Genomic DNA, 18226 nt, shown 5'->3' on the forward strand with positions numbered 1-18226 from the left:
CGCAGTGGGACGTTGTCCCATTTTCATTAACTGACGCGCTGACGGTGACGGCTTCGCTCATTGTTGGCGAATAACACAGTGGACGTTAACATGTTTCGGAGGAAGTTGTCGGCTTTAGAGTATCATAACAGCGGCGTGTTTGACTGTAAAGGTATGGGCTCCGGAAGCGGCCGTTGTTGGACCGGTTGCTAGGCCGCGGCCGCCTCGATGGTTCACAGGGCCCGATTTACCGTGCCTGGGCCACAGCGCGTGCGCTCGCATTGTATGTATAGTTGAAGCTGATGCCGCCGCGTCTGGGATGTAAAGCTGGGCCCGATTTTTATATTAATGAGCCACCCCACTAATGGTTTCTTCAGTTTTGCATAATGCTTTTAAATAATTTTGAAACGAAGGACTTGCATTGTGTGTTTGAGAGATGTCCAAAGTGCATCATATAAACCACTGAAGTGTAGTTACCGTTGTTATGCCGGCAAATGGACCAGCCATTTTACGCACAGCAAGCTCCCACAGGCAGTGGTGAAATGATTGAGCAGTCAATTAATCCGATTTTGATGGTGGTGGAAGAGGAAAGTGGAAAGGAGAGCTCTCTGTCTTTTAAATAGTGCCACAGGATTTTTCTGAATTACTAATTTGTAAGAAATAATAGAATTGAACAAAATTATGATTTTTACAGGATAGATACTCCTAGTGAAGCTGTGAGTTTTTATTTGTACTGAGCTGCAAAGAGTGGAAAAGCACAATCTGACCACTAGCAAATTTATAGTGAGGTTCTTGAGTGAGAGCGAGACAACCTAGACAAAATGTTTTTTGTTTCCAGTAACACAACTTTGAACTAGATTTGTGATGTTGCAGTATAGTATGTTGTGGAAGTACTTTACGTATTGTTAAGATGCAATGTTGAGAGATATGTTTACTGTATTGGAAATGGAAGATTTAGACTTTGCGCATGCAATGACAAGATGGGTCTTAAAATAGAGCATACCCTGTAAAAATGTAGAGGTGCAATAAAGATAGTTTGTTATGCATTATGGCTTTGTTGAAGATTCAGTATAAATAGCTACTTGTGAGGAAAGATTTGAAATCGGGCCTCAAATGAGAAACGGGACATAACAGATCATGGCCCTGGTGTCCTATTAAAATTGAAACCTGAATGTTTCAACCCTTATTTCCCATTCCAGTTATAACATCTTGCCATAATTCTAATGAAGTAGTTGATGTTTACATAATTATATTTTCATCTTTGTAAAAAGATTATCATTTTTGTAATTGCCAATAAAAAAAATTCTCAGGAAATGTAAAGTAGTTTCTTTTGGTGTAATCTTTTTTCAGTGCCCTATATCTGCTCCACTGGAGGAATAAGTGTGGCTGACGATCTTCAAATTGGCAGTGATGCTTGCATAATCAGTGAAGTATGTGTGTAAAGCAAGTGGGTTATGAGATCTGCTGAAAAACATTGTCAGGAGTACAAGTCTAGGGTCCTGACCCTTTTAAGTTACTGCTCCATCTGTGCCAATAGTTCTAAACTATTTTTCAATAATGCAGATGAAGACTTTTAACTTCAGCTCTATAATCATCAAGAGGCTGTATTATCATAAGTTTTTAGGCCTGGAAAAATTCTTAGAATTAGAAATTCAGAAGCTCAATCAACTGCATGTGACTCAGTTATGCATGCCGATAGAGGTACATCACAAGAAGGGAAAGGGCCAGTCAGCCCATTAAAGATCATTCTACTGGTACCCTAACTTTCCCATCATAAGCATCTAACTGTATTTTGAATGATCCCAATGTTTTGCCTCAATTACCAATATTATTACTCAGGAAGTTTTTTCTGATGCCAGTTGACATTTAAAAAGTTACTTATTTACATAACACTTTAATGTATCTTTACAATATTTCAAAGTGCAATCACAACCAATGAATTGCTTCTGAATTGCAGTCACTGATATGTAGGTGGAAATGGAAACCAACTTCACACAGCAAAATCCTACAACCAGTTAGAGACCAGTGACTAATTCATTTTTATTGGTGTTGATTGAGGGAGGAATGTAGGGCTGGGCATTAGGCGAACCCCCATGCCTTTTTGTATGGTGCCATGGGAACCTTTATGCCTACTTGAACAGGTGGTTAAGGCCTCAGTTTAAATGATTCATCTGAAAGATGACACCTTTATTAATGTAGCACTTCTACTAGTCTATGCGCTTAATTACATAACATAAGGAATAGGCCCTTCGAGCCTGCTCTGCCATTCAATAAGATCATGGCTGATCTTTTATTGTAACTCCGCCTTCCTGCACTATCCCCTGATTCCCTTAATCTCAGTGTAGGGGCTGACTGATGACCTTCCCCAATTAGACTTTCTCCTATTAGCAAAAACTGCCCCTCAGCATCAGTGATCTTGGACCAGACTACTGAAAATGTTGAGGGGAATAAACCGCTAATGATTAAAAGACTATTTGTGAAAATAAATCCAATAATTCTGCTCTCTATCTATTTTAAAGGTAGAATCAAATTGTCCTTTTCCAAAAAATTAACCTTGGTTTTTAAAAAAGATTGCAGTAATGCTGAGTAAGTGCAGAATTCTCCGAGTTAATCAAACAGCCAATTGAGAGCTTACTTTTAGGAGAGGGATGAGACAAAACATTAATCGATCTTAAAACTTGGGAGATGACTACTAAAAGCTATTATTTCAAAAGCAAGCTTTAATATTTACAGTCCAAATTCTGAAGTATGATGTGTAAATAAATGAGAGCTTTAAATCCAAGTATAAACCTTAAAGTGAGTCATAGAAGTTTCATTTGTGAGACATTGCTAATAGTTCAGCATTGGATTTCACCTGTGTCAATTCTTGATACAAAAATGAGTAATTTTTGTTCAGATCCATTTTGGATATGCGAAACAGCTGTGTCGTTTAAATTCTGGAAATAAATCTCCTTTGTGGTGGATGGTACAGTGTGAAGATTTTTTTAACACATTTAATTGGTCTTGAATCTGCAGTTTTGTCTGTCAATATTTTAAATCTGTGTCTGAAGAGGTTACTTTTTATATTCTAGATGAGGTGGAATTTAGAAATTTAATTGTGTGGCTTGAAGATCAGAAGGTAAGACATTATAAGATTGAAGAGAGAGGCAACCTTAGAAATGTGCACAGTAATGAATGGCCAAAACACTTTGAAAAGGTGAGCATTATTTTGGATAAAGAGCTTTGTGTGTATTTTAAATATGCATGTTTTAATCTGTGTCAAGAATAATTTGATATATTTGTATAATATTTTACCAGTGAATTAGAAAATAGCTCATATTTTCCCATGTCTGGGTGTGAATTTTTTTAGATTGCTAACAATAGTGATGTAGAAACAGCAGTACACAAATGATGCAAATGGTTTGGGATGGGGAAGAGGAAGGGAACAGATCAGTATGCATTGACAACCAGAAAAATATGTCCGATCTTTATTGGGATTGACTTGCATTTTCCTTTATATCACTTCACTCCTTTGACTGCTGACTGGTACCCCTGTGTCCTTCAACTGTCAGTTCTGCAGCTAGCTGCCAATTTTCAACATGATGTGGAGATGCTGGTGTTGGACTGGGGTGGACAAATGTGAGAAGTCACACAACACCAGGTTATAGCCCAACAGCTTTATTTGAAATCACAAGCTTTCGGAGCGTGGCTTCACCTGATGAAGGAGCAGCGCTCCGAAAGCTTGTGATTTCAAATAAAGCTGTTGGACTATAACCTGGTGTTGTGTGAATTTTCAACATGTTTGACTCGAGTCTTGATAGGAATAGCAGCTGACACATGAAGTGGTAAATTTGCATAATCTTTTCATACAATTCCATTGAATGTTTTACTAAACCTTTATGACCGCCTGGGAAGATGGTAGTCACCGAAATTACAGCACAGGAGGAGACCATTTGATGTACAGTGATGGTGGTGATGCTAGCTTTTCCATTGAAACTATCTACTCTAATCCCAATTCTTTTGCCCTTTTCCCATATCTTTTTACATTCTTTTTAAACACTTCTCAAGTTCCCTTTTAAATATTATAGCCGCTGCCTCAATAACCACTTGTGGTAGACTATTCCACATTCTAATAACCCTCCTGTGGAAAAATAAAATCATTCTTCTCCCTTTTGTTCTTTTAGTAATAATCCTGAATCTGTGTCCCCTTGCTTGCAATCAGTGGGAGCAATCTTTTATTGTTTACACACTTTTGGAATTTTGAATCAATATCTGATGCCCCTTCACCCAATATTCTCTGTTTCATTGGGGAATTTTTTGTTTTGAGACTTTCCTCGTAATCTCTCATTCATTAACTCATTGGTAGCACTTTTGCCTCTTCAGTCAGAAGGTCCTAAGTTCAAGCCCCACTACCGAGACTTGAGCATATAATCTAGGCAGACATTTCAGTGCAGTACCGAGGGAGTGCCGCACTATTGGAGGTGCCGTCTTTCGGATGTTTAAACTGAGGCTCTATCTGCCCCCTCAGGTGGACGTCAAAGATCCTACGGCACTATTTAAAGAAGAGCAGAGACGTGTCCTGGCCAAACCCACTAAAAACTGATTATCTGGTTATTTAGCTCATTGCTGTTTGTGGAACCTTCCGCTGGGCAAATTGGCTGCCGCGTTTCCCCATATTACAATAGTTGCTACATTTCAAAAGCATTTAATTGGCTGTGATGCGTTTTAGGACATTCTGAAGTCATGCAAATTCTTTTTTCCTGGCATAATTGTAGTAACATGCCAACTGATCTTGTGTACCTAAAACTATATGTAGCACTGGAGGATTTGTTTAATATTAAAATGTGGGAAATTCCTGGCAATATTAAATTTAACATTTCTCTGCTAACCTACAGTACAGATGACACTTATGTTCTTAATTGCATCCTCTTGTATCACAGAGTTTCATTAACTGTTTTTCTTGTCTGAAAAGCAATGATAGCAGATTTGTTGTTGCAAAGAAACTGCATTGGCAGAGTGGAAAGGCTGCTTGTAATTTTCTACACCCCTAGCCAATGACTCCATCCCTCCCCCTGGCCACTGTCTGCAGCTGAACCAGATGGTTCGCAACTTTGGCGTCCTATTTGATCCTGAGTTAAGCTGCTGACCACATCCGTTCCATCACCAAGACTGCCTACTTCCACCTCTGTAACATTGCCCGTCTCCACCCCCGCCTCAGCTCATCTGCTGCTGAAACCCCCATCCCTGCCTTTGTTACCTCCTGGACTTGACTATTCCAATGCACTCCTGGCTGGCCTCCCATCTTCCACCCTTCATAAACTTGAACTAATCCAAAATTCGGCAGCCCATATCCTAACTCGCACCAAGTCCCGTTCACCCATCACCCCTGTGCTCACTGATCTACATTGACTCCCAGTCCGGGAACTCCTCGATTTAAAAATTCTCATCCTTGTTTGCAGATCCCTCAGTGGCCTCACTCCTCCCTCCCTATCTCTGTAACCTCCTCCAGCCCTACAACCCTCCAAGATAGCTGCGCTCCTCCAATTCTGGCCTCTTGCTCATCCTTGATTTTAATTGCTCCACCATTGGTGGCTGTGCTTTCAGCACCTAGGCTCTAAGCTCTGGAAATCCCTCCCTAAATCTCTCCTCCTTTTAAGACACTCCTTAAAACCTACTTCTTTGACCAAGCTTTAGATCACCTGTCCTAATATCTCCTTATGTGGTGTAAAATTTTGTTTAATAATGCTCCTGTGAAGCACCGTGGGATGTTTTACTACTTTAAAGGTGCTATATAAATGGAAGAAAATTTGCTGACTGAGTCTAACAGCAATAAATCTGGCACAGATCTACAATATAAATGTGCTTCTAACAACTTCCCAATATTTTTAAATATTGACAAGAATAGGAGGGAGACCAAGGCTTGGCACAACTGCCCAGACAGGTAGTTCATAATTGGAATTATGTGCATTGAAATCGACATGAATTGCACTGAAGATGAACATTAGATTTTGCACGTTCACTACTCTTTATTCTTCCTATGAGGCATTAATAGTAAACATTTAGCCATGATTTGAAATGAGCATTTAGGATTTTGTGTTTACTAGTAAACATCCTTACTGCCAGCATGTTCACAGTCCAATGTATTTAATGATTCAGGATTTCCTATCAGCCATTATAGCCATTAACACTAAAGCAAAATACTACCATTAACACTGCCTATTTAACATTTATATGAAAGCCTTAATTTAACGATTATGTTAATCCTTTTAAATGGTTGATTTTGCAAACTTAAAATCCTACTGTGTCTGTGATTTCTTTACTTTCAGTACCTGACAGATGTAAACTGCCCATTCAAGACTCAAGAAAGGCAGGAAAATGTTGACTGGCTTCTGGGCTTGGCTGTGAGACTTGAATACTCAGATAATGGTACACTTCTTTAAATTACTTGATGTTGCTCACTATTTTATAAGTGACATTGTGAGGCTTTCTATCCTTGTGTAACTTTCAATTTTTTAAATTGACCTTTTTTTGTTAACATGTTTTTTGCTTCGATTTTTGTGGTGTCAGTTTACAAATTGGTAATTAAGCTCTCATTAAATGTGGACCAAAATATAACATTGGGGCAGGATAAAGCTTTAGTGCATTTGAATGTTTCTGTTGATGTCCATTGACTGCTTAAACTTACACCTGAACTTTAGGCTCTAAGCATCCATTATTTTCAATATATTTGAGTACTGGTTGTGGTTAGTTTTCTGTAGTCTGCTTTTAAAATGGAATATCCTAGCTTTCCTCTTTAAGCTATTGAAATTTGACTGTTTAAAGGGGAGCAATACTGGTGGGGAGAGGCGAAAGTGTACTAAAGTACTCCCCCTCTCTCGGCCTCCTCCAGCCTGTGACTTTTATTTCTGTCTGTCCCTCGGATGACATTCCAAATTTCAACTATAACCATGTTGGTTATCCGGGTCAACTGTGCTGCTGTGTACAGCAGGTTCTTTGGTGATGGTTGCCATCCTTTTCCAAAATTGGCATTCTGGACCAGAGGATGCTGATTTCAACACTAATAATAATGCAAGCTTCCTGTTCTTGTATTTTGTACATACAGTTGCACAGTTAAATCTGCTTAGCTGGGGGACCTGATGTGGTCAGTTATCAGCAAGTTTCCTGTGTGTGTTCAAAACAAAGTTTCTCCCTTGCAGATAAAGGAAACTATAGTTTGTTCATGGAAAGCTGAACTACGCTAGACCAAAAGTACCTCTTTCCATCTCCAATGTCAAAAAAAAATCCTTTTTCCTAGTGTAAATGCATTGGAATGGTTTAACAAGTAGGCTATTGGAGGCAAAAACCTTAAACTAAGTAAGTCAGATGACATGATGGGGAACTTTTACATTGGAATCGGGGGATTGCATTTATGTGATGGTTGCATTAAATACAGAGATAATAAATAGCCCAGAACTTCGGGTCTCCACGGGTGAGTACGCACTGGGTACTCGCCCGTAGGCCCGATGGAAGTGCCGGTTTCCTGCATGCACTGCGCATGCGCGGGGAAACCGGCACTTCCGTTCCTCTGAACGAAGAGGTTCAGAGGTCGAACGCATGCGCGGGGGAGGCTGCGCGTGCACATGGCACTCTCGTTTTTTTTTTACAGGTTTATCCAGGAGGGTAAGCCTGTAGAATTTAGAAATATAAAAAGCAGGCGTAAGGCCTGCTTTTTACAAGGTAAGTGGTGAATTAATTATAATTAAAACATTTTTTCCGCCAGTTTATTATTTTTAAATACTTTAAAGCAAGGTAAGTTGATTTTTAGCCCCATTAGAAAATAAAAAAAATTTCAAAAATTTAAATTGTTTAAAATAGTTATTTCATGTAATTTATAGTTTATTTAAAAAATGTGATGTGTTTTAAAATTTATTTTTGAAGATTTAGTGCTATTTTGGGGCCGTAGTATTTATAAGTCTTGACAGCACTTCCTGTCAGACTTATGAATGGAGCAGTCCCTGCTCCGATTGGCTGCCCATGGCCCACTTGACCCCAGGGGACGCATCGAACTAACTGTGCCCCTGGGATACGCTGCGCGCCGGCAGCTGGACCAGGCCCCGGATCGGAATTCCACGGGGCCCAACAGTTCAATGGCCGGCGCACTAGGTAAGTGCAGGTCGGGGGCTTGCACCCGCGGGAAGCCTCCGACCTGAATTTCTGGGCCATTAATTTACAGAGTATAGAATTTTCTATTGTGGAATTATACATGATTAACAGTAAAGAAAGGATGCTTGTATGTTAATGTTAATTAAACTATATGCGACAAGTTGTCTTTGCCATATGTCGACCGTCCATTACTGTGGTGCATATCATTGTTCTAAAAGTGGAAATACTTTTTTTAAATATTTAGAACCATCAACATTGATTTGTTTCAAACATAATGAACATAAATTGAACTTCTTGATCCAGAGCTAATGGATGATGTGGTTATGGTACAGAGTTGTGAGGCTGTGGAATTCACTTTTGGGGTTAACGTTTGAGGCACAAACTATGTCATCATTTAAGATTAGATTGGATAGGTGGATGAAGCACAAGGAGATAAAAGCATATGGGAACAGGGTGGGCAAATAATGCTAAGGATACTTGCTTGCAAGGAGGGTAAATATCGAAATGGACTGTTTGGGACAAATGGCCTGTTTGTGTTGTAACTTCTGTGGCACTTGACTTAACAGCCCTAAGGTATTTTCCAGCATTTTCTGTTTCTATTTCAGATTTCCAGCATCTGCAGTATTTTTGCTTTTGTAACCCTAAGGTTGTGACTTTTAGCTGGTAGCTTGTGGGCCAGAAACATGAGCATGAAAACTGCTGCATTGTCATTAAAAACTGGTTCACTAATGTCCTTCAGGGAAGGGAGCATGTCACCCTTACCTAGTCTGGCTTGCATGTGACTCCAGTCCCACACTATGTAGTTGATTGTATATGCCCTTTGAAGTGGCCCATCAAGCTCTCGGCTGTAAAAACAATCCATACCAGAGCAGCTAGGAGCTGGGCAATAATTGTGGCTTTGCCAGTGTTGCCCACAACCTGAGGAATGTTAAAAGTGGTATAATCGGTCATTAAGCTTGTTTTTAAATTGTGAATATTTTTTCCCTCACAGTGGATAAATACAAGAATTGTACAGCAGACAGTGTAAGAAATGACGCTACTAAAGGCACAGATCCACTCATTAATCTGGATGGTAAGTAACAGCCATGCTCAGCCATAATTTACTTCAAGAGTAAGAGACATGATTAAAGCACTTGTACGGATTGTCCAGATTGACCAAAAAGTTGCAGATAAGCAGTATGTTTCTATTGAAAGGCCCAGGGCACTCCTCAACAAATACTGCAGTAGCCTGTCAACATCTGGAGACTAATCATTAAGACATTATTCACTAGTTCTCGGATATACTGTAGGCAAGGTTAGGAATGTGCCATATAGGGAATCATGGGTGTGAACTTGTATTATTCTCATATTACGCCTTACTGGGTTGCTAGTGCATTTTTTGTATTCACATTAGTATATAACGGTTAGATATACTAATCTTAGTTTGTTGTGACTCTACCAGAAAGTAGTTTCTTCCACTTAATCCAATTAATTTTACAGTTTATTTAGCTCTGCTAACAACCCATTCTTTAAGTTTGAGTTATACTGCCACCTTTGCATCAATGTGAAATGGTTTTGGGTGCTTACTAACACAAAAGTGGCAGTATAACTCGGGGTTAGGCCCCGATCATAGTCCCGGGCGTATTTAAGCCAAGTGAGACTCCTGCCACTTTGTACCACTTTGAGATCGCATCAGTTGCTGTGTAACACCGTCTGGTGCAATGTTGTATTATGAAAGTGTATAGGCAGTCATTGGGCCTCCTGAAAACTTTTAAAACTTTGTATGGAATCCTTCTAACACTAAGAATAGGCACTTCCTGTTTTCGAACATCAAAAACGAGCTGCATGTGTCCAAGAACACATGCTAAGGGCCTCTTGGTGCGGAACTCGGTGCTACATGCCGCAAAGTGCAATTGGCATTATAACTTCGATCTGGCAACTGCACATAGCACTCTGGATAGCAGTCTGAGGCTGATAGTTGCAGTATAACTAGATCCTAATCCTCAGTCTTTCCCAGCTCTAGTCTAAATTTCTGTTTGCTCATGGTTCTTTTCAGCTGTGTTGTCCAATTGATTGTTTCATGATTTTTTTGTTGTACCTCTACAAAATTCTATACAAGTTCCAGGAATGGAATAAAACCATGTATTTGCTCATATCACAATCCTTTTATCAGATGGCTTTTGGATTGCTCCTGGTCAGCTTTAATTTGCAGGTTATATAAATAAAACTCTAAAGCTTTAGATGAAGTGGGAGGGGGAGAAAATACTGGAATTTCAAAAATGAAAGATTTTCAATTTGGATCAGTGAATTTTATTGCACTTGAAGTCTATATTGCCATTTGGGCTGAATTTGCTGAAAACTTGCATGTAGTAATTATTACGGTGCAGAAACACCAGGAAATTATGGCGTGAGTGACGTGCCATTATGTATGCCATAATTTGCTGGGACTTTTGCATTGTGCCACAAAGACCCTTGCCAAAAAAGTTGTACCGCTAATTATCATTGCTCCACCCCCTTAAAGTCAATAGCGAGATCTAGAATTAACACCACTGATCGCAACGGCCATTTAGACCATTAGAGAATGGCGTTGGAGGGCTCCGAACCAGTGAAGTATTTTCGCTCAGCAGGTTGCCTGAGGGTAACATCTTCATTGACTTGTTTTAGGAACATCTAAACCTCAACTAAGAAAATAAGTGTTTAGGCAGCCAGGCATGCACTGATTTTCCCCTGACTGATATTTTTACATTACTATTTATTGAGCTTGTGCATTAAGCATGGATTGCAACTGGTAATGAAATATGGTTAGGGATTGCACACAGTTCAAGAGACAACCCTATGCAATACGGGTCCCTTCTTGAGGCTGATTTTATATATTTACTGTTGTAGGGGGTTTTGGTTTGGGGTTTTTGTCTGGTCAGTCAGTCGTGTGCCTGAGCTGCCCCAGCCCCATGCGGTTCGCACTGCTTCCCCCTTTTTAGTTCTGAGCACCGGACTTATTTACGAGTAGCGATATAGACAAACGAGACCAGTGGTTTGGTGCAAAGAAAATCAATGTTTATTAAAAATAAAGAAAATTAAACACTATACAGAGAAAATCACTATGTATGTAACACAATTACACTTAGGGGAGGAGAACGGACACATCGAGGGAAAATGACTAAAATGACAATTTTAGCAATCCCCTTAACTCCCACCTTTTACACCTATCTAAGTTGTCTTGTGATGGGCCAAAAAGTTTATGCTCACCAGTCTCGGATGTTAGAATGCCTGCTCCGTGCCCCGTTGCCTGCCGATGTCTTTAGGGTTTTCACCGCCCAGAGCAGAGATACCCCAGTGATTTAAAATGTAACTGCGGGTATCCTGCTTCCCTTGGACGGGCTCTTCGTCGTCGATCATCTTGATGGTAAGGCAGGGCACCGGAGTCCAGACGAGAGAGAGATGGCTTCCCGAGGGACTACTTAGACCCCTTTCTGGGAGCCCTTATCACTTGCCAGATCAGTCTGTTTCTTTGTCTGACCTGGACGTGTTGAAGATGATATAAAGGAAAACAATCTGGGCACATCGACTTGGATGGCCGGTTAATCAGTTTTTAAACGTCCCATAAGTGTTTTCCTTTGTGTAACTGGTCTTGTGATGGGGCCATTCCAGTTTTAATGCCCCGTTGATCGTTTCCAAACAGTGTTGGAAGTCAGCTAACGAAGGTCTGAATGCAGCTATTACCCGGTGATTATCTGTGCAAATGGCCTTGATGGGTTTTAATCAGAGGCCGAATGCCACTGTTTGCTTCTCATACATAAATGCAGAAGGCCTGTCTGCCTTCTAATTTCTGGAACATTCCTTCTTTGTCAGTCCAAACCTGAACTTTGCAGGCCTTGGCCATGAGGTTGACCGTAGCCGTCTTGTTGGGCCCTGGAGCCCTGGATTTTAAACTCAGTCCAGCTAGGGTTTCTCCAATAAGCCAGAAGTAAATCTTCAGGGGTGACATGAAATTTGCGAATCCTTTCAGTCCCCCCTAGGATACTGAAACTTGCTTGAAGTATTCAATCAAGGTGAGCAAATTTCTGACCCCCCACAAACAACCTTCCCCTATATTTATCTATCCACGATCCCTCGACACATACATTCCCCTTACTTAGAGAAAACCACAGTGCACGACAGGCATCTATCGATAGGAACAAATTACTATCTGTTACAGTAATCCAAGCATGGAGGGGTCCAACACCCCTGCACTACTTGGGACATCATAGAACTTCATTTCAACACACAGCCTTTTTAAAAAAAAAAAAAATAATAATAATAAATAAATAAACTTCAGGCCAAAAAAAACATATTTATTAAAAATAACGAGCAAAAGCAAAACAAGCTTTATTAAAATAACAAACGGATCCACCATCATTCGGCAGTGATATTACACAAAGCTCACACGGGTGTTTCTTCTTCCACCCGGGCATACTGGTCCTTCCGCAACCCTTTTACTTTAAATTCTACCCCAGGACCCTTTCTCCTACACTGGACACAGACCAGGTAGAGGACGATCCCTAACTGACAGACTACTAAGATGTGGGACGCCATTCGAATCCAGGAGGGGACCTCTATACTCTCCAAAAACGTCCCACCAGGGCGGGGTCGTGATATCTAAAATGTCGGCCCCTATCTGTACAGTCTTCTGTTCCAAAGTGTAGAAATGCTTTTGCGATACTAGAACGGTTTTTTAATAATTTGGTACGGTGCTCTGGGAGAGGGGGAATCGGGTAACCGAAGTGGGCGACATATTTCTGGAGGTGGGTGAAATTCTCCTCCACAGTGAAGTGAACAGTGGATGGTTCAGGAATGGGGTCACTTCGTACCTGTGCCACTTGAACTTCTGCCTCGGGTTTGAAGCAGAAACTGCTGTCACTCACTGCGCACCAGCTGTGCTGTCCGTGCTAGTAGTGAGACGCTCCTGTGGTGATGCAATATGTCCCACCTCCTATATATGCTACCTGTGGGGGGACATGGCCTTGTGCCATGGCTTCCATGGTACAATTTATAGGTTTCGCGTCAGCAGCTCTGAACCCGCATTGTGGTTTCGAATAGGCATTCAAGTGCTGGGGACACAGGATGATGTGTGCTCCCCGGCTACGGCACCCTGAGAGGTCAGTACCCGTCCTAGCATGCTCCCACTTTATGACATAGGGCGGGAACGCTGCAAAACGAATATGTGCACCCCCTTGAATGATTCCAATGTTCTCCACCCTGTATACCGGTGCGGGTCGGGCCGTCCCGCCCATGACTGGCATTCTGACTACTATTCCCATAATTGGTAAAATTCTCCTCTGCATCCCGTTCGCCGCTCCCATCGACCGCTATCGGTGCTGTGTCTCCGGAGCACCCATAGAGGTGGGAATCCTCCACGTCGCCTCTCCTTCCGAAGCGCAGTCCTATCAGGGCGAGTAGGACTACGCCCCCCTTCATTCCGTAAATTTTCCTGTAACAGATATAGAAGCACACAGCCAGGTTCCCTAGAGATTCGCTGGCTTGGGTGAAGCATGGTCGGGTCTTGCGACCTCGACTCAAATGTAAACACTCTGATGTTTCTTCTCAGGTTACTTAAAACTAACCATCACCTTAATTAGAATTAAATTAAATACCCTAACTTAACCCTCTATACACATTACTTAATTAATTATACTACCTAAACTATATACGTCCGCCACCCGTCTCTGGGCGGCCAGCCTAATCCCTGTTTGGGCTGCTACAGGCTGCTCCCTGCGGTGTGGCTGCACTGACCTGCACTTCCGGTCCCTTGCAGTCTGTAGCTGCTAGCTGGGGACCTTTGTCTTCCGACTTCTCTTTAACTCGGGAGGTTGTCGTTTTAAGCTGGGGAGTCGGTGACCATACCTTTCTGGGCTGGGGTGTCCGAGGGGACCTTCTAGGGAGGGCTACGGGTGGGGTTTTCTTGGCGGGTGGACCTTTGGCTCGGACCGCAGCCTTTGCTAGCGCGGTCTGTGAGTTTTCCACGACCGCTGGCTGGGGGTCCTCTCCCTCAGGTTTCACCTCTCCCAAACTTGGGCTGAGGGTAGGTAACCTTTCGTCGCCTGTTGCAGCAGGCTGTGAGTCTCCGCCCCCAGGTTCCAAACCTGGGTCAGGGGCGGGATTCTCCCCATCTGAATCCCAGAGGATTGGGGGGAGTGTCCTGAACGGTGGGCGAAATGGCTCCTCCCCTGACACAAGCCACAGCGCCTGCCTGTGCAGCCTGTGAGCTTGTACCCGCTGCAGGCTGAGGATCTCTATCCTCAGACCTTGTCCCAACTGGCTGCTCTTTCTTTTCGGGTTTAAACAACTTACATCGTTTAATATAACTAGCAGCCTGCCAGTAACCCTGTTCTAAATTCTTTCTCCTTACCAGGGCGGCCTTAAAGGCGGAATCTTGGGCTTGGACCTGCTTTTGGTCCGGGGCCAAAGCTATCCCCTGTGTGCCTCCCTTGTCCTGGATTGCTGCTACCGGGCCTGCTCTACAGGGGTCTCAGAATTCTCCTTCCCTGTCCCCCTGCTTGGCCACCTCGTTGGTCCTTTGGTTGCCCTCCCACGTGGTATGGAGGGATCCTAAACCTATGGCCAAAGGTTTTGACCTTTTCCCCAGCCTCCTCGTTCCCTGTGGATCCCATTAAGCTAAATGGGACCTTGTTAGACCGGGTTGAATTTGTCAGGTCTTCCGAATGGACCACCGTGCTGGAAGCTCCAGTGTCCACCGAATATCTCCCCTGCACCGTCTTCACCCCCACCTTAACATAGGGCCTGCTCCCCTCAGCATTTTTGCGGGGACACAGGTCGACAGGCTGCGCTGGCTCTAGTCGTTGCGGGGCGTCAAAGGGGCCGAGGGAACCACCACTTTCCCCTGGTTGGTCAGGAAGAAAGATCGTATCGACTCCAAGAGTGGCTCGATCGCAGCGGGAGGGATACCCGGCTCTGCCTTTTGGGCTGGGGCTGATGAATTCTTTCCCTTATTCTCCTTCCAGGGATTCTTACAATCCTTGCGCCAGTGGCCGTCCTTCCCGCACCCGTAACAGTTTAACTTAGTCTGGGAGGGACGGTTCCCCTCCTGGTGCCACTCTTTCTTACTCTGGCTCCCAGGTTTAACCTCATGGACTTTTCCCTTGGGTTGGGGCGTCTCGATACCCCTCATATTTTTAAATGCTATAGTGAGCTGGCGGATCACCATTTCCTCGGTGGTCTGGGGGTTACTAGGGTCAAACCAGGCCGCAGCCTGGGCTCGGATTTGGGGCAGGCAGTTTGTCATTAGACAACGGAGCCAGTGGGTCAATTGAACTTGGTTCAGTAATGCCCGCGCTGGCATTCCCGGGCATGCGCTCCGGTAGACTGGCCACAGCCTGTCTGCGAACGCCTGCGGGGACTCCCCTGGGAGCTGTACCGTTTTTCCCACCCGGGCGAACGGACTACCGTCATTGAGTCCCATGGCCTCAAATCCTCATAATCCTTCTGCCCCTTTTTACATTCATCAGATAGGGTCTGGAGGAGATCACTCCCCAGAGAAAACAGCAGCATCTTAGCTTGCTCTGCGTCATCGACGCACGCTGCCTAGTCTACCTCCCTGAAGTGCAGAGAGGGGTCTCCCTTTTCGGTGAGCTTGGGGATGTGGCTAACCATGGCCCTGAGCTGTTGGGTGCCATGCGGCACCACAAACTGATTTTGGATGGCCCCTGGGTCCTCGTCATTAACGGGCGGGCCGTACCTCTGTTGTCGGAGGGGGTACACCGGTCCTGGTCCCGGCCTATCTAGTGGGGCCTGCCTTGCTTCCCCTACCACTTCATCCTCCACCCCCCCCCCCCCCCCCCCCCTTGCTGCCAGACCTCCTGAAAACTCGGAGCTATGGGTGGCGGCCGTGGGACCTCTGATTCCCTAGCCAACTTTGTTCTGGGTGCTGCCTGTGGGACAGTTCTGTTTGGGTTACCGGTAAAGTCCAACTGGCCTGCCTTTGGGCTGATAAGGCATATCATCCCTTAAACTCAGTCCAGCCAGGGTTTCTCTAATAAGCCAGAAGTAAATCTTCAGGGGAGACATGAAATTTGCGAATCCTTTCACTGTTTCAGTACAAACTCAAATTAAAGCCGACCTGGACATTCTGTCTACATACTGCGACCCATCCCCACATTATCAGATCGGAGCCACTGCTCCTAAATATGTCCCTGTTGAATAATCTGATGTTCCATTTTGTATAGGGCCCCGGTACCTTGGATATGTATCAGATATCTGGTATGGTGCAACGTATTCTAATTATTTTTCCAGCATGTTGTGGTGTGAATTCGCCACTGGAGGATCGGGGAGCACAATAGTTTCATTTGTAGTGTTGGTCAATATTGCCATTGCATTGAATTCCGGGCCATTGTATTTCTGGATTCTCAGAGAAGCATACACCCTGCAGAGGGTGCTGTTTACAGCCATTGGTGCTGTATTACATTCTACCATTTTATAATCACAATTCCATCAGCCTCTTAAAGTATTGAGGAGACAAAGTAAATAGAATTTAAGTAACCATATTAGCCCAAATTTACATTTTTTACTTGAAATAAAATAGATACTACTGTTTATATTTTTTCTGTCCCGCTACAAATGTTTTGGTTCTTTTTGTTGTAGTTAACAACCCTGACTTTAAGGCCGGTGTGATGGCATTGGCTAACCTTTTGCAAATCCAGCGCCATGATGATTATCTGGTAATGTTGAAGGTAAGCACAATCAGCTTCACTAGTGTCCTTTAAACATGTCTCAGCAACTTGTGTAAGAGTTCTCTTTGTACTGTACCTGGTGAAGAAATAATTTAATGAGTAACGTATTGATGCATTTCCCAAGATACTTCATAAAGTAAATGAGCATGTATCTCATTACATAAATAAAAATGCAAAAACTGCAAATGGTAGAACTGAAACTAAAACAAAATTCTGGAAGTATGCAACAGGTCAGTCAAGATCTGTAAAGAGAATACAAGTTAATGTTTTGGGTTTTAGAGCCTCCCTTGGAGCTGAAAATGAGCAAGGGTTGGAGGGAAAAGCAGGGGAAAAATAAGATATTTCAGTCACAGAGAAAATTAATGGGTTGAATGATATGCAAACTCAAAGATTATCTCAGGCAATGGAATGACATTACAACAAAAACATGCAAATAACAGAGAGTAAAAAGACATGGAAGAGACTCGCACAAAAAATGTGTTGGGTGTTGGTGGGGGGGTTACCCTGCAGATGCAGAGGTTCTGAAGTGATGACACAAAGTGCTGGGAACATAGGTCTGCTAGTCCTAACCCCCCCCCCCCCCCCCCAAAAAAAAAAAGCCTAATATCCCAAGTGCAGTACCCCATGCCAGAACTGCGTTCTAAAGAATGATCTACACTCAGAATGTCAACCACACTCCCCCTCCTCCCTTTCTCTTGTTCCTCCTCCTCCTTGCCAGCAGATCCACCTCACATCACCAGTACTTCCTGCTGTAAACAAAATGTGAATATAGCTAATGTCTGTAATTAGTGTTTAAACCAGAGGGCACTTCATTTATATAAGTTGCATTTCATCATATTCTTGGTGCTAGAGCTACCTTTACCATAACAGTTTGCATTGATGTCAATAATCAGACTGTACAGTCTGACGTTCTACTCTTCCCACTCCTAATGAGTGCATCCAGTCCTTGGAAGGTACTCTGGTGTCACTGATGACAAAACAAAACACTGCAAGAGGAAGAGTGTAATTTATTTAGGCTCTCTTTCAGTGTGGAGGCTCCAATTGAATTCAAAATTAATATTAGTTTAGTTTGAGATTGCACTAAATATTAAATCACTTTGGCAGTGCAGCATACTGCAATGGAATGGTAGGTCACAGTAAACACCCTATCTTGGTGGTGCTCTTGGGGAAAGTGTGTAGCAGAAGCCAAATGTATTTTTTTTCTCCTTCACTCGCATCCTCTTTTGAGGGTGTTGAATCCTAGCTGGATACCGTTCATTTACAAGCCTTGACTAAGCGTTGATGGGTTATCCTGTGGGGATAAAGGGAAGCACGATCCTGGCCTTGCTCATTGTCTACATGGACATTTCCAGGAGAGGTCACTGGATTGCAAGCAGGCGTGGAAGCCTGGTTGATTTTCCCTGTCCTGGGACATTGAGGCCAAC

The 18226-nt window shown here is 43.1% G+C and overlaps 1 protein-coding gene across 2 annotated transcripts in view; it reads left to right on the forward strand.

The window, feature by feature from the left end:
• The window catches only part of rtraf (RNA transcription, translation and transport factor), a 26223-nt gene continuing 7997 nt past the window's right edge, over window positions 1-18226 (forward strand). The window contains exons 1-5 of one of the 2 annotated variants that reach the window (XM_086003175.1): window positions 1-151; window positions 3051-3175; window positions 6285-6384; window positions 9092-9172; window positions 16714-16802. In XM_086003175.1, the coding sequence (XP_085859301.1) occupies window positions 91-151; window positions 3051-3175; window positions 6285-6384; window positions 9092-9172; window positions 16714-16802 (456 nt within the window). In that variant the 5' untranslated portion in view covers window positions 1-90. Of the gene's footprint in view, window positions 263-3050; window positions 3176-6284; window positions 6385-9091; window positions 9173-16713; window positions 16803-18226 lie in introns of both variants that reach the window. The other variant, XM_086003176.1, reaches the window with a different exon arrangement.

Source organism: Somniosus microcephalus, chromosome 12 (genome assembly GCF_052327205.1).
Source record: "Somniosus microcephalus isolate GS21.2 chromosome 12, FLI_Smic_1.0, whole genome shotgun sequence".
NCBI lineage: Eukaryota > Metazoa > Chordata > Chondrichthyes > Squaliformes > Somniosidae > Somniosus > Somniosus microcephalus.